Consider the following 19314-nt stretch of genomic DNA (forward strand, 5'->3'; position numbering starts at 1 on the left):
ATCTTAAAGTGACATATCTGAGGCACCCAGCCCAATGCCCGGTCTAAGTTTGGTGCTAAATAAATGATCGTTCCTTTTTCGTTCCCACAAGAGATAGGAGGCCAATAGAATTTTGAGGGAAACCGTTAGTCTGAAGTCTGCACGATTGCCAAGTGTACAGTTTCTGTGATGATGTCATGGAATGTTTTGATAGGAGGTCCCTGAGAGACCATCTTAGGCTCTGACTCCTTTCCCCCAACTTTATTGCAGTATAGTTGATGAATAAAAAGTGTGTATGTTTAAGGCGTACAATGTGATGATTTAACATATGTTACATTACGAAATGCTCACCACAATCAGCCCAACACATCGTCACTCAGTTACCGCGTGTGTGTGTGTGTGATGGAGAGGTGGTAAGAACACTTGAGGTCTATTTTCGTAGCAAATGTCAAGAATACGATAACTGTAGTCACCGCCGTACTGTACATTAGATCACCAGAACTTGTTCATCTGGTGACTGTAAGTTTGTACCCTTCAACCGACATCTTGCCGTTACCCGCACCCCAGCTCCTAGCAACTACCGTCCTGCGCTCTGCTTCTATGAGTTTGACCTTTTTAGATTCCACACAAAAGTGAGATCATACAGTATTTGTCTTTCTCTGGCTTATTTCACTCAGCATAATGTCTTCCAGGTTCATCCATGTTGTCGCAGATGGCAGGATTTCCTTCTTTCTCACGGCTGAATAATATTCCATCACATATATGTATATGTATATTACAACTTCTTTATTCATTCATCCATCGATGGACACCAGGTTGTTTCCATATCGTGTGAATAATGCTGCAATGAACGTAGGAATTCAGATATCTCTCTGAGAAATTGATTTCATTTCCTTTGGGTATATTCCCAGAAGTGAGATTGTTAGATCATATGGTCGTTCTATTTTTGAATTTTTTGAGGAACCTTTAAACTGTTCTCCATAGTGGCTGCAGCAATTTACATTCCAAACAATGCACAAGGGTTCCCTTTTTTCCACGTCCTCACCAACACTTCTTACCTCTTTTCTTCTTATAATACCACCTTAATAGGTGTGAGGTGATAGCTCATTGTGGTCTGATCTGCACTTCCCTGATGATTAGTGGTGCTGAGCCCCTTTGCATATACCCATTGGCCGTCTGTGTCTTTGGAAAAATGTCTGTGCAGGTCCTATTTTTCAAATGGGATGTATTTATTTGCTATTGAGTTTTATGAGTTTCTTACATATTTTGGATATAAACCCCTTTCCAGATACATGGTTTGCAAATATTTCCCCCCATTCTGTAGGTTGCCTTTTCATTTTGTTGCTAACTCCCCTTTAACCAACACCAAAATCTGACCAGAAGGCCTAACTCATCAGAATGTTACTGACACTAAACTTATAGAGGAAAGAAGCAAATGATAAGAAAACCAGTTTGTGACAAGGATGTATAAATAAACATAGAACCGTCTAGACAGCATCCTGTGTTCAGTATTTGTTCTTCTCATTCTCAGACAGCTAATCTCTAGTCCTGGAGGGTGATTCCTAAACTCAGAAGGACGAGGCATTAGAAGTCAGACAGAACCAAATTAATCCTGTTCTCTGTGAGGCGCACTTTACCAGGACTCCTATTCTACAATGTTTTCTGGTAACAAGGTTAAGCCCTGATGAGCTAGAGATCTCAGTGAATCAGAATACACTGGTCGGGACCTGGCAGGTGCTTTACCTACAGCTGGAGCTCAGGAGACGTGTGTTTGTTCCCCTCAGGACCAGGGTTGGGAAAAGATGCACTACAAAGATACACTAAGCACATCACAGTTTTCTGTCCCCTCCCGGTGCTGTCTGCCCAACACCCCCATCCTGCTTCTCTCGTTCCTGCACGAGAAGAGATGTAGGGTGTCAGGAAATGGGCTGACTCATCTGACATCAGATTGAGTCCTTTTTATCTGCCCTTTTGGTTGACCTTAGTCTCTGATATTGGGAACGACCATGTTATGTTTATGAAGGTTTTCATTTCACAGAAGACACTTGGACTGCAGGGGACTCTGGTGATTTAAAGGTCCGGTGTGAGTGGCTGCCTGATAGCTCTTTGTTTTCCACAATCCTTTGACTAGAAAAAGAAATCAGAGTGTGTTTTAAACATGCTGCCCCGCGAGGGACAGGGATTCCTTCACTTTGGGCTGTGTCTCTGGTGGTATGTATTCACACTTTGCTTCAGAGGTAGGTTTTATTTCTGCTTGTTCTCATATTCCCTTTTTAGCTACACGTATTTCCTGGTTTTATTTTCCTCCTTTTCTAGTTGTGCTTGACTGAGCAGAGATGAGATATGCTATGGATAAATATGTAGAGTGTCTGTACAGGAATTACTCCTCTTATAACTGCTAATTAATCTATTCATTTTTAGTTGGCTGGCTTAACATGTAAAATGAGATTTCGGGGGGATGGGATGGGGAGGACAAGGAAACATTGTAAACCATGTTTTGTTTTATTTTCGCAATGAAAAATAGGCAAAAATAACAATGGTACAGTTTTCTCTCCATCTCCACTATGGATGTATTCAAGTTCTTTACCTGTATTTAATATTTTTTCAAAACTGTGGTTTATTAGCTGATACTATTCCTCAGTCTGTGAACCCTTCCATTTTGTAGGTAATCATCTTCATTTTGGGAAATGTGTCCTAAGAGTAAGATCATTCATTTTCAAAGTTAAGGCTTAGAAACGGACAGCTGCTGCTCTGTCCATGTCCACAAAGCCACATTTCCACGTGCTGTCGGCTTTGCAGGGACTTGCTTGTCAAGACTCAAGGAGGGTTTATCTGAAATGTCTCAAAGGAAAAGAAAAACCTCAAAGGAGGAAAATGGGTAACAGGAGGATTTTTTACTTATCTGTTTTATGTAGAAATATTTCTATCTTTATTAATTAGGATGGCAGACAATGATGTTTTACACCTAAAATTGCCCTTTCCTGCTGAAATCTCAGTGTTTCCAAATGCATCTGTCAAACAACACTTTTTATTTAGTAATATAACAGCTGTCTTTTCCTTTGTTTTTGCCTAATGAGTTGTTCAGCCCCTTAAATTTTTTTTCTTTCAGGGTATAAATCCCTTTGGGAAATTTATAGAATAGTATTTCAGGTATCAAATTTGAATTCTATAAGGAAAAATATAGAGGGGGCCTTAATGAGATGAATTATGTCAAATGAAAGCAAGTAACCTACATTTAGTGCATTCTTGGGAAAATACAGAGACATGCGTTACATTATTGTCTAAATTTAATGACTGAAAGTGCTATTGTTTAAGAACTTTGGAGATTCTATAAAAAATATTTTAAGTAAATTTTCCTTAAAAACTTTGCACTCTCACACATCTCCAAGAATTGAAATTCAAAGTTGATTTTAAAAAGGAGGAGGGCTTAAGACCTTAATGAAATTACTAGTTATTTAAGTTTGATTGAAGAAGGTTCCCCAGCTACACACCCTGCTGGTTGTAGAAACAGAGACCAGTCAGATCAGTATTTTGACAAGAAAGGGCAGGACTTCTCTTTAATTACCGGATCAGTAAGACGGTGAGTTCTGTTCAGTGACATAACTGAACAGCTCAAGCCTGTGTCTATCTATCCCTTTACACTGTGCTGCCATAGACTTTAGAAGTGCTCTTACCAACATCATTTTGTTTGCTAGCGCACTAGTCCTGAGATGCCGGTATTACTCTTTTCATCTCGGTGGTGAAGGGGAGTAGCATGGCCAGGAGGGGCAGGTGCAGTGGTGCTGGGGGAAGCTGGTGTCCTGCACCCGCCTTCCCGGATGGAAGCCCCTGGAACCTCCCCACCAGCCAGCATCCTTTCTGCTTCTCTAACCCCTCTCTCTGTATGGTGCCGCAGGATGTGCAGGCTGTGCGTCTGAGGAGAGGCTCTTTCACAAACTGTTTGCTCATTATAACCAGTTCATCAGGCCCGTGGAAAACGTTTCTGACCCAGTCACTGTGCATTTTGAAGTGGCCATCACACAGCTGGCCGACGTGGTAAGTGCAGGGTGGGCACCACGAGGCCTCAGAGGCCCCAACTCTGAAGGGTCCAAGCAATTCCCACTCACTGCACTGGGTAAATAAAGGGATTTTTGAACACAAACAGGCAAAAATCTACAGAGTGCTGCCCTTCAAAGCCAGCCCGTTGGGAGGGATCCACTCTTCCCAGGGTTGCTGTCATTATTCTCCTTAAGGCGATGTTTTTCTGGAAATGCTCTCAGAACCAGTTTATGAAACAAAGAAGCGCAGGGGCATTTGAAGGGGGAATACAAAGGGAGCTAACTTCATTGTGCACCTATTATGCACCAGTGTCCACACTTAGTGGCTGTCATCTGCATTTTACAGCTGGGGAGAGGAAATCTCAGATAAGAAACTTTCCCAACGTCATACAGTTACAGATGGTGGCACTGCGGTTCAATCAGCACTGTTCAACCCCAAAGCTCATGCTCTTTTGACTCCGTATAAGAAGAATTGCTTTAAGTCTCCTTTGTTATAGAAGAAAGAGAAAATTCACCTTGTTTCACATAGGGTTCCATCCAGCCCTGAAAATCTGATGGGAATTTGGAGATCTTAGTTTAATTTATTGCTACCCTGTTTAAGGGGCAAAGAGGACTAGAGTTCTTTCTTTTGAATAATCTTCACACCCTAGTTGCTGAGAGAGGAGGTGTGGGACCCGATACCCTAACAGAGGACAGGGTTCTGGGCTTCAAGGCATGGCAGGGCGCAGGCTGGCCTGAGGCACTGGACTCGGACCAAGTTCCAGGAATAGGCAGGCTCAGGACGTAAGGGGTAAGGGACGTCCCGAGCATCTCTGAGACAATGGTGCACAGACCGAGGGAGCAGCCCAGACCCTGGACGGAGGCAGGGGGTGCCTCCTTCCTCTCAGCTTTGCCTGGAGAAACAGTGGTGGCTCCAGGTGCACCTGGGGGAAGACCTCAGTTATGGATATGAAGTCCGGGCTCACCATGTTTCTCCGGTCCGTGTTTCCCAGTGGACTGGGCTGACCCTGTCCTGATCCTCTAGCTTCTGGCCCAAGCTGGAAGTGTGTATATGCTGATAAATACTGGTTTAAAAAAAAGTAAGCCAGACATTTTATCTCACTTAAATGGGCCCACTAATTCCTTTAATAAACATTTATTTAGTACCTATTCTGATCCCGCCTCCCCTCTCCCCTCAAATAGCTTAGCACTGGTTACTGGTCTCCTACCAGACTGGAAGCCACACTTGGTATGAATCGGGCTGTTATGAATGGAGAACTGGACTGAGTGACCCCTAAAGTTTGTGATACATCATCACTTCAAATCCATGATCTATACACCCTTTCAGGACATTGTTCTGAAGATGGTGGGTGGAGGATTGCTAAATACAGATTTTGGTATTTGCATTTGGCCGCTATCAGAGATTGAAAAACACACACATGCTCTCTCAGCTTATATAAAACAAGTTTATTTCTTTCTTATGTAATAGAAATCTAAAGATTAACAGCCCAGGTTAATACCAGGTGGCTTCGTGGTAGTGGTTGCATCACGGTGTTTGGTTGCCCAGGTTGTGCACTGCACAACTCCTGAGGATGTTAATCACATGAGCTATGATGCTAAAAGCATAAACTGTGACAGGGACCAAGGTTCCTTCTATCTTTCTATGTCACCATCCTTAGCATGTGATTTCTTCCCTCAGTGTTGCCTTGTGGTCCAGGATAACTGCTGATTTTCACTCATCATATTCACATTCTTGGCAAGAAGCAGGAGCAAGAGAGAAAGGGGCACATACCAGACATCTGTGACTTCCTTAAGGAGTTTTATTAGAAGTCCTACTGACAGCTTCTGCTTCCTAGCTCATTGACCACCACTAGCTGCAAGAGAGTCTTGAGAAATGTAGTTTTTTAACTGAAATTTTATTTATTGAAATAATCATAGATTCACTTGCAGTAAGAAATAATAGAGCCCTTGTATACTTTCTTTGACCAATGGCAACAACTACTGTATCTTTCATTGCTAAAATTTTGTCGTTTCAAGAAAGCTATACATAAATGGAATCACACAGTATGTAACCTTGTGGACTGGCTTTTCCACTCAGCATAATTCTTTAGAGATTCATCCAAGTTGTTGCTTGTATCAATAGTTCATTTCTTCATTTTTTTCTTCCAGTTTTATTGAGATATATTTGACATACAACACTGTATAAGTAAGGTGTGCAGAATAGTGGTTTGACTTCATGCATACATCATGCAGTCGTTGCCACAATAAGTTTGGTGAGTCATTTCTTCTTACTGTGAGTAGTATTCCATGGTATTGATGGAGCACACTTTGATTGACCTTTCATTGGTTGAAGAACATTTGGGCTGGTTCCAGTTTTGGTCTTTTACAAATAAAGCTGCTATGAACATTTGTGTACAGGTTTTTGGGTGAACATTAATCGTTATTTCTCTGGGATAAATGCCCAGGGGTGCAATTCCTGGGTCATGTGGTAGTTGTGTGTTAGTTTTAAAAGAAACTGCCAAAATGCTTTCCAGAATGGCTGTACCCTTTTACATTCCCACCAGCAATATGTGAGGGACCAGTTTATCTACAGCTTTGCCAGTATTTGGTATTGTCACTGTTTTTTATTTGAGTTATATTAGGTATGAAACGATATCTCATTGTGGTTTTAATTTGCATTTCCCTAATGATTAATGATATAAAACCTCTTTTCATGTGCTTATCTGCAATCTGCATATCCTCTAAGGTGAAATGTTTGCTCACGTCCTTAAGCCCATTTTCCAGTTGAATTGTTTGTTTTTACTATTTAGTGTTGAGAGTTCTGGCTATATTCTAGATGCAAGTGCTTTGCCAGTTTTGTGGTTTGCAAATATTTTAGCCCAGTTTGTAGCTTATCTTTTCTTCCTCTTCACATGGGCTTTCACATGAGGTTTTTAATTTTGATGCGGTCCAATTTATCAATTTTTCCTTTTATATGTCATGCTTTTGGCATCAAGCCTAGTAATTCTTTGCCTTATCCCAGATCCTATAGGTTTTCTCCTATGTTTTTCTAAAAGTTTTATTTATGTCTTATGTTTAAGACTGTGATCCATTTTGAGGTAATTTTTATATAAGATAAGAGACCTAGATTTTTTTTTTTAGACCTGTGGGTGTCCAATTGCTCCAGCACTATTTGTTGAAAAGGCAATCCTTTCCCCACTGAATTGGTTTTGCACCTTTGTGAAAAATCAGTTGAACATATTTGTGTGGGTCTATTTCTAGGTCCTCTATTCTGTTTCATTGATCAGTGTGACTATCCCTCCACCAACACTGCACTCTCTTGATGACTGTAGCTGTAGAGTAAGACTTAATATTGGCTAGAGTGATTCCTGCCACTTTGTTCTTCTTTGTCAAGATTGTCCTAGCTATTCTGTGGCCTATGCCTAGAATAAGCTGCCTACGTCCACAAAAAGCATTGCCCTGATTTTGATAGGAACTGCATTAAACCTGCAGATAAGTTTGGGGAGAAGTGACATCTTTACTCTGTTGAGTCTTCCAGTCCATGAATGCGGGATGTTTCTCCATTTATTTAGCTCTTCTTCCTTCAGGATTTTGCAATTTTCAGTACACAGATCCCATACATGTATTGTTACATGTATACGTAAGTATTTTGTTTTATCTGGGAGTGACTGAAAATAGTATTATGCTTTTTTTTTTTAAACCTCACATTTGTTTATTTATTTATTTTTGGCTGTGTTGGGTCTTCGTTTCTGTGCGAGGGCTTTCTCTAGTTGTGGCAAGCGGGCGCCACTCTTCATCGTGGTGCACGGACCTCTCACTATCGCGGCCTCTCTTGTTGTGGAGCACAGGCTCCAGACGCGCAGGCTCAGTAGTTGTGGCTCACGGGCCTAGTTGCTCCGCGGCATGTGGGATCTTCTCAGACCAGGGCTCGAACCCGTGTCCCCTGCATTAGCAGGCAGATTCTCAACCACTGCGCCACCAAGGAAGCCCTATTATGCTTTTAATTTTGGTTTCTCCATGCTCATTGTTAGTATATAGAATTTTAAGACTTTTGTATATTGATCTTGTATCCTAAGATCTTGCTGAACTCACTTAGTTTCAGCATTTTTATAGATTCCATGGGATTTTCTTTGTAGGCAACCTTATAATCTGCAAATAGAGATAGTTTTATTTCTTCCTTTCCAGTCTATGCCTTTTCCCCCTTTTTCTTGCTTCATTTCAGTGGCTAGAACTTCCAGTACTATGTTGAGTAAGAGTGGCGACAACAGACATCCTTGTCCTTTTCCCAGTCTTAAGGAAAAAGCATTCAGTCTTTCACCATTTGGTATAAAGTTAGGTGTAGCTGTTTTGTAGATGCTCTTATCAAGTTGAGGAAATTTCCCTTTATTCCTAGTTTCACAGAGTTTTTAATCATGAATTGATGTTGAGTTTTGTCAAAAACTTTTTCTTGGGCTTCCCTGGTGGTGCAGTGGTTGAGAGACCGCCTGCCGATGCAGGGGACACGGGTTCGTGCCCCGGTCCGGGAGGATCCCATATGTCGCGGAGCGGCTGGGCCCGTGAGCCATGGCCGCTGGGCCTGCGCGTCCGGAGCCTGTGCTCCACAACGGGAGAGGCCACAAGAGTGAGAGGCCCGCGTACCGCCAAAACAAAAACAAACAAACAAAAAAAACAAAAAACTTTTTCTCCATCAATTGATATGATCACATGGTTTTTCTTCTTTAGTTTGTTGATATGGTAAATTACATTGATTAAGTTTTGAATGTTGAACCAGTCTTGTATCCCACTTAGTCATGGTGTATAACTTTTTATACATTGTTGGATTCAGTTTGCTAATATTTTGTTAATGATTTTTGCATCTAAGTTCATGAAAGATATTGATCTGTCATTTTCTTTTTTCATAATGTCTTTGGGTTTCTGTCAGGATAATATTAGCTTCACATAAAGGATTTGGAGTTGTTTCCTCCTCTTCTATTTTCTGGAAGAAATTGTGGAAAGTTGGTATTGATTTTTCTTTACATATTTGGTAGAATTCTTCAGGGAAACCTACTGGGCCTGGAGATTTCTTTTCCAGCAGCTTTTTAATTATAAACTCAATTCTTAAATGGCTATAGGGTATTCAGACTGTCTATTTATATCACTTTTCAGATTCTTTTCCCTTATTGTTTATTACAAAATATTAAGTATATTTCCCTGTGCTATACAGTAGGTCCTTGTTAGTTAGTTTGTGGTTTTTGAGGAATGGGCCTATTTCTTTTAAATTGACAAATTTATGATAAAATTAAAGTTGCTCATGGTATTATCTAACTTTTTAATGGCTATAGGATCTGTAATGATAGCTCCTGTTTCATTCCTGATATTGGTGGTTTGTGTCTTCTCTCTTTTTATTTTTGTCAGTCTGGCTAAAGGTTTATCAATTTTGTTATTTTTCCCCCAAAAAATCAGCCTTTTGTTTCATTGATATTCTTTATTGTTTTCCTTTTCAACTTTATTGATTTCTGTTTTATCTTTATTTTTCCTTCCTTGTACTTGCTTTGGGTTTATTTTGTGCTTGTTTTCCTAATTTCTTGAGGTAGAAACTTGTGTTATTGACTTGAGACTTTTTCTCATTTCTAATGTAAGCATTTAGCTTTAAATTTTCTTCTTAGCACTTTTATTAGCTATGTCCCTCATATTTTGATATATTGTATTTTTGTTCCCATTCAGCTCTTTGCGTTTTAAAGAATTTCCTTTGAGACATTCTCTTTGACCCATGGATTATTTAGAAGTTCAGTTTCCATGGGTTTAGAGATTTTCCTGTTGTCTTTTGGTTATTGATTTCTAGTTTGATTCCATTATGGTCAGAAACACACTATGATTCCAATTCTTTTAAATTTGTTGAGGTTTGTTTCATAGCCTATGATAAGGATATGCTCTGCGTTGGTTAATATTATATGCATGCTTGAAAAAATGTGTATTCTGGTGTGTTTGAGTGGAGTATCTCTATGTGTCAATTAAATTCTGCTGGTTGATTATGTTGTTCAGATTTTCCCTACTTTTGCTGATTCTGTTGAGTTTACTGAGTTCTGTTGGTCACTGAGAGAGGGATATTGAAGTCTCTAACTGTAATTGGAGATTTGTCTGTTTTTTCTTTCAGCTCTATCAGTTTTTGTTCCATATAATTTGAGACTCTGCTGTTTGGTGCATATATGGTCAGGATCATTGTGTCTTCCTGGTGGATTGATCCTTCTTTCATTATGTAATTTCCCTCTTTGTCTTTAGTAATTTTTTTCCTCTGCATCTGCTTTGTCCAGTATTAATATAGCAATTCTTATTGGTGTATTAGAGTCTACTTGTCCTCATGTGGGGCACCAGCAGTCCCTATGGGCCATATTCATTGTTGTCACTGAGCCATGGTGAGGTCTGGGAGTGACTGTGATGCAGTACAGCCCAGATGCACAATTACCAACTCCCTTCTAGAAGACTGTAGGCTGTCTGCTGCTGTTTGGGCCTCAGGCTTGGCCTTAGAGCACCAGAGAGCTCTACATGGAAGGGTGTTTGCTGCTGCATAGAATGAACTTGGCCACAAAGTCTAATGAGAGGATGATCTTCAGAGTAAGTGTATTTCCACTGTGCCCCTCATGGGGCCAGGACAAAGGCCCTGCCCAGTGTTTTCGATGGCCTGGCATATCTGACATGACAAACATGAAGGCTTTGAAAATGTAGCCCACCTGGCCTTTCTGATCTCAGTCTCTGAGTCTGTTGCTGCTCTCCAGAATCTAGTCCATTTGAAATTGTAACTCCAATCCTTTAATTGAACCAGGTGTCAACTACTTTATTTTCCCAAGAAGGGGACGCAGGGTGATGGTCCCAGGAACGTGGGGTTGTACTGTGGGTCTCTGGTCTCCTTCAGCTGGGCTGTCTGATAGCAGTTCCCATGACCATAGGTGCAATCTGGCATTGGATGGAGAATGCGACTTTCCAGACCCGGTCCTGACCCATAAACTTGGCTGACACCTCTGAGGGTGTCCATCCACCATGAAGCAGGTCCACACCACATGGAGGTTCACCAGGCTGTGGAAGTATAGATGGGGAGGCAGGAATACTGTTGGGATGATATTGCCAAATGATTTTAATTCTCAGAATACAACGTTCTAGTTCATAGTGTGCACTAGTTCTTTAAACAGTGTATTAGTGGACAGAGAGGAAGCAGTTGTTGGAAGATGCTTATGACTGTTACCTCCAAGACATTTCTGGACTGCTAGAGCTAGTCCATTCCTGACTGACAGCCAATGGATTTATTGACATGGCCCCTGCTTGAATCTGCTGGTCACAAGGTATGAGCAGAAGACACTGTCCTTAGACTTGGGTAATTGTAAAGTCATGGATAAGTAATAGTCCATTTCTTTGCTTGCCCTGACCAATAGAAAACCATGAATGTAACTCCTTTTGTTGACCTTTTAAAACCCTGGGGCTTATCATGACTTGACACAAATCCCTTTGAAGGAGGAAGCTGGTGAGGTCTCCAGGTAGCGTTTTCTGGGGGGCATGGAGAACCGCAGAGCAGCAAACCAGAGTGGGCTGGTGTCCAGCCCTGGCCACAGCTTCCTCAGCCAGTGTGAGGTGTTTACTCTCGAAGGTGCTCATGTGTCTGGGGAAACAAGGTTGGTAAGTTTTGGGAACCCACTGCCGGCCACTGTGTGACCATCAATAGCCTCCAAGTGTTGCGCTCTGAGACTGCTGAAGGTTCTGGACGTGTCTTCAGTAGCTGCTCCACTGAGAGGTGGTAGCTGATTAGGAACATATTATATTTGGCATGTCATCCTGGAATGCTTTTATTCAAGAGACCCAGGACTCTTTGCAGGTCATTTAGGTACCTGCTTAAACCACCTCCTAAGACAAACCTTTCTGGATCATCCTGTCTAAAAGAGACGTGTGTGCGTGTGTGTGCAGACACACACACCACTCAATCCCTCTTTATTTTTTTGCATGGGACTTATCACTATCTTACATTATACCATGTATGTATTATTGATTTTCTGTCTCCCCAGCTAATAGCTTAGGCACATGTAGGTAGGGATATTTTCCATCCTGATTACTTCTGTAGCCCCAGCATTTATAGAGCGCACAGTAGGCACTCAATAAATACTTGTTAATGAATGATTGAAGCAATCGGCAGTGGTGTGTGTGGGAGCAGTGCTCTGGGGAGTGGCAGGTTCCAGCTGGAGAACTCCATGGTGAGCTGAGGCTGACACCTTGAGGGGCAGTGGGGCTCAGGACTCAGGACCTAGAGGGTGCTGGGGCACAGCTGAGGAAGAAGATAGCAAAAGCAATGATACCCATCGCCATCTGCAGGACTTCCCCTCCCTCCCTCCCACTCTCTCTTCTCTCCCTTCTTTCCTTTTATGGGATCAGAAATGTTTATGGGCTGCAGTGGTCAGAAAGGCTTCACAGAAGTGGGACTTCAATCAGATTTGAAAGACAGTCATAAAGCCACATTTCAAAGTCAACAGGGTTGGGACCAGTGTGGAAATATTGTATTTTGGGCCTTTTATAAATTGCCTTTTCAGTCTGCTTTTTTTCCCTCCGTTAGCATGAATAACTCAGATTGGCTATTTTTAGTTGTAATTTTTGCTCTAAGATTCACTTCTATTAGCAAGTACATTTGAGGCTAAAAAATATTGTTTCTTCTTCCCAGGATGAAGTAAACCAGATCATGGAAACCAATCTGTGGCTACGTCACGTACGTGTCTATGTCACACGTTCTTCTCTTGGAATTGTGTCACACTTGTGTGTCAGTTTAACAACGTCAAATGGATAAAATCCACTAGCACTCCCTCTTTGCATCTCCAGCTTATGATAGAGCATAAAATATTAACTAGCTCCAAAGCCCAAAGTTCAATCTGGTAACGGCTGGCTGGGTGGAGGCTTCATGCTGCAGAACTTAGTGACAGAGTTCTCTCTGACTCTGCTTCGGTGGTTTCTGCTCTCAAGTCTCCTATTTTTGTCTGAATCTCGAGCTCCAGAGCCAGATTCTTGACCACTCTTTGCTCCTGCTCTGGGTTAGATTCCCACCGTCTGGTTTTATCAGTCATACCATCTTGTTCTTCCTTCCTGTCTCAATCTTTTATGCAGATTTTGTAACAAACCCATCATCATACACTTGAATTATCTTTTTAATACTAGAAATGGATTGCTACTAGAGATGGAACATAGTCCATGGAATATGGAAGCTGAGCCTGTAAACTTGGCTAGCTAATTAATAATCAATAGATACTTATCTAATATCTATATTTACCCCAAATCAGCTTAGCTACCTTGTTCCCCATGGATTTAATCTTCCAACTTTTGGTAGGAAACCAACTCTTTAAATAAGAAAATTTTCAAAAAGTTGTTGAACCAACATAGAATTAACATTGGAAGAAAGTCGAGAATTTTTAAAAACTGACTTCTATTCCCTTTAGATGTGGAATGATTATAAATTGCGCTGGGACCCAGTGGAATACGATGGCATTGAGACTCTTCGCATTCCTGCGGAGAAGATCTGGAAGCCTGACATTGTTCTCTACAACAAGTATGGGCATCTGACAGCCAGTGTCTTTCCAAAGTTGCCTTTGGTACAGGCTGACCCAAAGCACAGAGGGTGTTACTAATGGTGTCTGGTTTACTTTGCAGTGCTGTCGGCAACTTCCAAGTCAAAGGCAAGACAAAAGCTCTTCTTAAATATGATGGCATGATAACCTGGACTCCACCAGCTATTTTTAAGAGCTCCTGTCCTATGGATATCACTTTTTTCCCTTTCGATCATCAAAACTGTTCCCTGAAATTTGGTTCCTGGACCTATGACAAAGCTGAAATTGATCTTCTAATCATTGGCTCTAAAGTGGACATGGATGAATTTTGGGAAAACAGTGAATGGGAAATTGTCGATGCTTCTGGCTACAAGCATGACATAAAATACAACTGTTGTGAAGAGATATACACAGACATAACCTATTCTTTTTACATTAGAAGATTGCCGATGTTTTACACCATTAATCTGATCATCCCCTGTCTCTTTGTTTCATTTCTAACTGTGCTGGTTTTCTACCTTCCTTCTGACTGTGGTGAAAAAGTGACGCTTTGCATTTCAGTTCTGCTTTCCCTGACAGTGTTTTTGCTGGTGATCACAGAAACCATCCCATCTACGTCTCTCGTGATCCCCTTGGTGGGCAAGTACCTGCTGTTCACCATGATCTTCATCACCTCGTCCATCGTGGTGACGGTGTTTGTGTTGAACACCCACTACCGCACCCCGACCACACATACCATGCCCACGTGGGTGAAGGCAGTCTTCCTCCGGCTCTTACCCCAGATCCTGATGATGAGGAGGCCTCTGGACAAGAGGAAGGGGACAAGATATGACAAAAACCCCGAAGGCTTCTCTGGCAGGCCAGCCAAAGTCAAGTTCGATTGTCGCAGAGAGCCCAAACTTCTTAAAGAATGCTGCCACTGTCGTAAGTCCAGGGAGATCGCCACCAGCAAGAGACGGTTAATTCATCAGCCTTTACAACGGACGACTGAAAATTTGGAGCCCTCACCTGAAGTCGAAGATGTAATTGATAGTGTTCAATTCATAGCAGAAAACATGAAGAACCAAAATGAAACAAAGGAGGTAAATGTATGGGTCTTCTAGCCTGTTCACCCGCAGCAGGCCTGGGGGCCCTGCATAGACATGTCAGAGCTTCAATGTGAGTTCTGTTTGCAAGACGGTCAGGGAGTGGTGCCCTAAAAGCCAGCCCTGTGATGATGCAGTTATGGGTGAACCGCCCTGCGGAGGGGGTGGGGTAAGGTGTCGCCTCAGAGCAAATCTCTGCCTCCAGAAATGTCAACTCAAGTAAAATCTGGTTAAGATAAACACTCAGGGCAACCTTGGTTTATTAAACTGAGAGCCCCTACGTAAGGAAGGGTGGGAGAGGGAAAAGCCGGCTGAGGGGCAGGAGGAAAGCCTGCAGGGCTGGTCACAGTCTGGGAGCCTGGGAGGAAGGTGGCGTGAGCCTCCGGCAGCTCCAATCTCACTTACTCCACTTGACGGGGATCCAGGTGCTGATTGAATGAACCTCAGGGTTATTTTTAGCATCAACACAGTCCGCTTCTGCGGCCCAGAGTCTAACTATAGCAGCTCGGACCTCCTCATCCTCCAGAGAGAGAGAGCTCAAGAACTTTATGCCAATTTTCCATACCATCAGGATGACTAGCTGGGGGGGCCTCTGAAAACTCCTGCTGCCAGGGGTCTGGGTCTGACCTGATGGCAGTAGCCATCATCCTTATCTCCTAATGAAAGGACATTGCAGGCCTGAAGTCCACCCATTGGTGCTGAGGCGGACATGGGCTGCATGTCACACAGGTCGGGGAGGGGGTACATCGGGGCCAGGTGAGCCTAGGACTCCCCTCTGTTGTGACACCTTCGTCAAACTAGGGGACAGTTGCTGCTGAATTGATCACCACCAGGTAGGGCTCTTGGAGGTCGGGAACAGGAAGGACATGAGAGATGTAACGAGCTCTCCCTGACCAGCGTGATCCCGAGTTCTAGAGGGTCACCTATTCCTGATGGGGGGGGGGCCCATCACATCGCACATCCTACACCCCCCGCCTCAAACCCATTTCCCAGACTTGCCAAGGAGTCAGACTGTCCCGTGGTGTCCATGACAAGAGTGGATGAGAAATGTCACCTGTCCTATTAATAAACGAAGGACGTTGCACCAGTCAAGCCATCAACCACTGCAGTCACCCCCAGCTGTGCACCCTGAGGGGATTCAGGGTGGAGGAAAGAAGGATGCTGGCCCTAGAGAGCTAAGTTGCATATCAAAGGAATGATTTCCGTGAACCCAGACTCTTGCCTCTTCCCATACATAGAAAAGCGCTAAATTCCTTAACTTGAGATGTCTGGTTTTCTTTAATTAACAGTGATCTTTTTTTAAACGTTTTTAAAATTGAAGTATAGTTGATTTACAATGTTGTACTAATTTCTGCTGCCTAGCAAAGTGACTCAGTTATACACATATATACATTTTTGGGGTATTCTTTTCCATTATGGTTTACCTCAGGAGATTGGATAGGGGGGAACCAGGATACATAGGAGGTTTTGCCACAAAATCCAGGTGGTCAGAACATCAAAGGATTACTGTTGCAGTCAAATGCAACAAAATGCTCTACAACTAATCTTTTGATGTTCCGGCTACCTGGTCTTTGTTGCAAAACTTCCTTTATGCCCTGACTTTTTTTTCCCTTACCTCTTCAGGGCAGTCCCTCAGAGCGATCTGAGAGGCTGCCTCCCGGGCTTGAATTCCTCAGAAAATCCACTGAATAAAACATAATTCTCAACTGTTAGGTTATGCATTTTTTTTTCCAGTCAACGCAGAAGTGGAGCTCTCCGAGCAGCTCTTTCTGGGGTGCTGCCTGCAGTCAGGAGAGGTCCTGTGTGCCCACATAAGCCTGCTCACTCTGCAGCCTGCTGTCCCAGGACTGATGGAGCACACGCACCCACCCTCTGCAGACAAACGGAAGTTCCCTGTGTGCTACAGAGGAGACACGGGTTAACCAGGATCACGGGGATATTTGCTTTAAAATTGCCAGGAAATCTTCTGTGAAAAGGAAGCAGCTTATTTATGAGACAAAGCTTATCTCCCATGGTTTTGATTTTTTTTACAGCTGCTTGACTTTTGTCTTTCAGGTAGAGGACGACTGGAAATACGTGGCCATGGTAGTGGACAGGGTGTTCCTGTGGGTGTTTATAATCATCTGCGTGTTTGGAACTGCAGGGCTGTTTCTCCAGCCACTCCTGGGGAACACAGGACATTCGTAAGATGGATTTTCCCTTTATCTTCAGAAACTTACAAGACACTGTGTTTGTTCCATGTTTCCCCCACCACAAGGAAAGGGATAGAAAGCTTCACACCAAGTCCCCATCTAGATGGAAAAAGAGGACTTTATTGCCAACCAGGAGCCTGGATGCCCTCCCTTGGGGCACAGAGGAGTACTTTATGATCCCAGTGTCTGGGATCTGACACTGGAGCCCAGAGCTGGCAGCACCTGCAGGCTTCTCTTGTCTGTACACGTTTGGCTTCCGGGGACGTGACTGACCCACAGAACAGCAAACCGTGGAATCAAAGTCAAGCCATGCTAAGAGCTTCTTTTGCTTCTCCAGTTTATGGGCTTCTCAGTATAATGACACCTGCCAGACGTGAAACTCTGGACCTTGGACATGCTGACCTCTGCAGCACCTGTGAACTCGTGTATGCTTGCTTTCTCCTGCACATCTCTGTGATGTAGAGCACACACTGCAGCATTATTTGATACATTATTTAGTAAAAAAGTAACAGCAGGTAGTCAGTCTAACCAACAGGCTGTATTTACTCCCCTTCTAAAAAATCTTATTGAAGTAGAGTTGATTTACAATGTTGTGTTAATTTCTGCTGTACAGACAAGTGACTCAGTTATGCATATATATGCATTCTTCTTCATATTCTTTCCATTTTGGTTTATCACAGGATACTGAATATAGTTCCCTGTGCCACACAGTAGGACCTTGTTGTTTATCCATCCTATATTTACTAGTTTGCATCTGCTAACCCCAAACTCCCAGTCTTTCCCTCCCCCACCCCCCATATTTAATTATCATTCATCTGGCAAGAGACTTGAGTGGTGACATTGCCACAGTCACAGAAATAGGTTCTGTCCATGCACTTGGAGCTTTGTAGGAAAAGTCATAAACACAGAGATCTCCAGGACCAGGTATCATGTGGGGAATGTAACCAGAGCAACGAAAATAAAGCATGACGTGGTCTGGCCGGACAGACCTGAAGCAACCTTTGCCGTGGGTCCAAAATGTGTCTCTTCTCATCAGCAGTTTCCATTTGCTCTTTGTAACTGAGATTGAAAATAAAAGTGTTTCTTCTGTAGGAAATGGTGATCTTGTACCTTTTAGAGCAATTCCTTTTCTGAGAGGGAGAACGTTGGGTATTCTGTTATATTCAACCCTCGTTTATTATCTTCTTATTTTTTGTATACACTTATAGTAACAGTTTTAAAGATGCATTTTAAAGTAGAAAAAAAATCTACGCTAACACAGGAACTAATTTCACTTTGCCTTTTCCATTCTAGTCCTTGTCTAAATGCACACATAATTTGACACCTCAGTTTTACCTTTCGGTTCTGTATTTTGCTCTTTTCTCAATATCAGGTCAGCAGCATTTCTCCGAGATGTTATGCAGTCTTGAAGTATAATTTTTGTGGTTGCATAACCTCCATTGTGTTGATACCCTACAACTTCTATTACTGATACTAACCAGGGTTCTTGACCTTCCCTTAATCAATAGAAATTGATAAGAGGCCAGACAAGAAACTCAGGCAAGCCTTTATTGGGGCTCCCGAGGCGGCAGGAGCAAAAGGAACGAAAACAAGTAACAACTTCCCTTGCTCACTCACCGAGGGGGGCAAGCTAGTTCCTTATATGGGGCGAGGGTAGGGGTGTGTCCAGGGGTTGGACAGGAAGGGGGGTGTAGGTGGTCTGCCCACCCCTTAGGTGGTGTTGAGAGCAGGGGGCGTGCACAGTACCCTGCTTTTGCTCCCGACACCCTGCTTTTGCTCCCAACTCATCGGAAGTGGCAGTTGGGTTTTTTTTGGGTCTTTTTGTATCTTGTTGTCCATAATTTGCCCAACTGCACATATACGCAGTTATTTTTACTCCCTTATAGTTTCTTTGTATTTTTTTGCTCAAGGAGACGTTTGTCCAGGTGAAAGCCCTGCAACAAAGGGTCCCAGGTCCCAGATCCCAACCTGTCTCATTACCATGTGCTAATTCTTCCTATCTACCTCATCCTGGAGCTTAAGGCCGGCTGTAGTACCCCAGGCACAAGTTACTCTGTTTTAAAGTATTTTTACTCTCTTCATGTCATGTGATTGTAGCACCTCTATTTTATCTGTCTTTACAGAGGGTTGCTTGTTTCTTGATACTTTTTTTTCTATTAAGCCAGATCACTATTTCAAGTCATTGTTTAAAAGTGTTCATGGTGGTAAATACGCATAACAAAATGTACCATCGTAACCCTTTTTAAGTGTGCGGTTCAGTGGTATTAAGTATATTCGCATTGTTCACAGTCATCAGCACCATCCAGCCCCGGAACTCTTTGCATCTTGCAAAACTGAAACTCTGAACCCATTAAGCAATAACTTTTACATTTTTTTTAGGAACTGTCACACTGTTTCCCACCGCAGCTGCACGATTTTACTTCTCGCTAACAGTGAGCAGGGGCTTCATCTTCTCCACACCCTCATCAACTCGTGTTAGTTTTTTGATGGTAGC

At 42.7% G+C, this 19314-nt stretch overlaps 1 protein-coding gene across 1 annotated transcript; it reads left to right on the forward strand.

Annotated features, from left to right (window-relative positions):
- The first annotated feature begins 2029 nt into the window (after positions 1 to 2029).
- On the forward strand, positions 2030 to 17898 carry CHRNA6 (cholinergic receptor nicotinic alpha 6 subunit). The gene is made up of 6 exons (XM_067721441.1): positions 2030 to 2216; positions 3875 to 4014; positions 12670 to 12714; positions 13436 to 13545; positions 13647 to 14625; positions 16684 to 17898. The coding sequence occupies exons 1-6, from the start codon at positions 2138 to 2140 to the stop codon at positions 16813 to 16815; spliced, it is 1485 nt and encodes a 494-aa protein (XP_067577542.1). The 5' UTR covers positions 2030 to 2137; the 3' UTR covers positions 16816 to 17898.
- Positions 17899 to 19314: the final 1416 nt, after the last annotated feature.

The sequence above is a fragment of the Pseudorca crassidens genome, chromosome 21, assembly GCF_039906515.1.
Source record: "Pseudorca crassidens isolate mPseCra1 chromosome 21, mPseCra1.hap1, whole genome shotgun sequence".
NCBI classification, from domain to species: Eukaryota; Metazoa; Chordata; class Mammalia; order Artiodactyla; family Delphinidae; genus Pseudorca; species Pseudorca crassidens.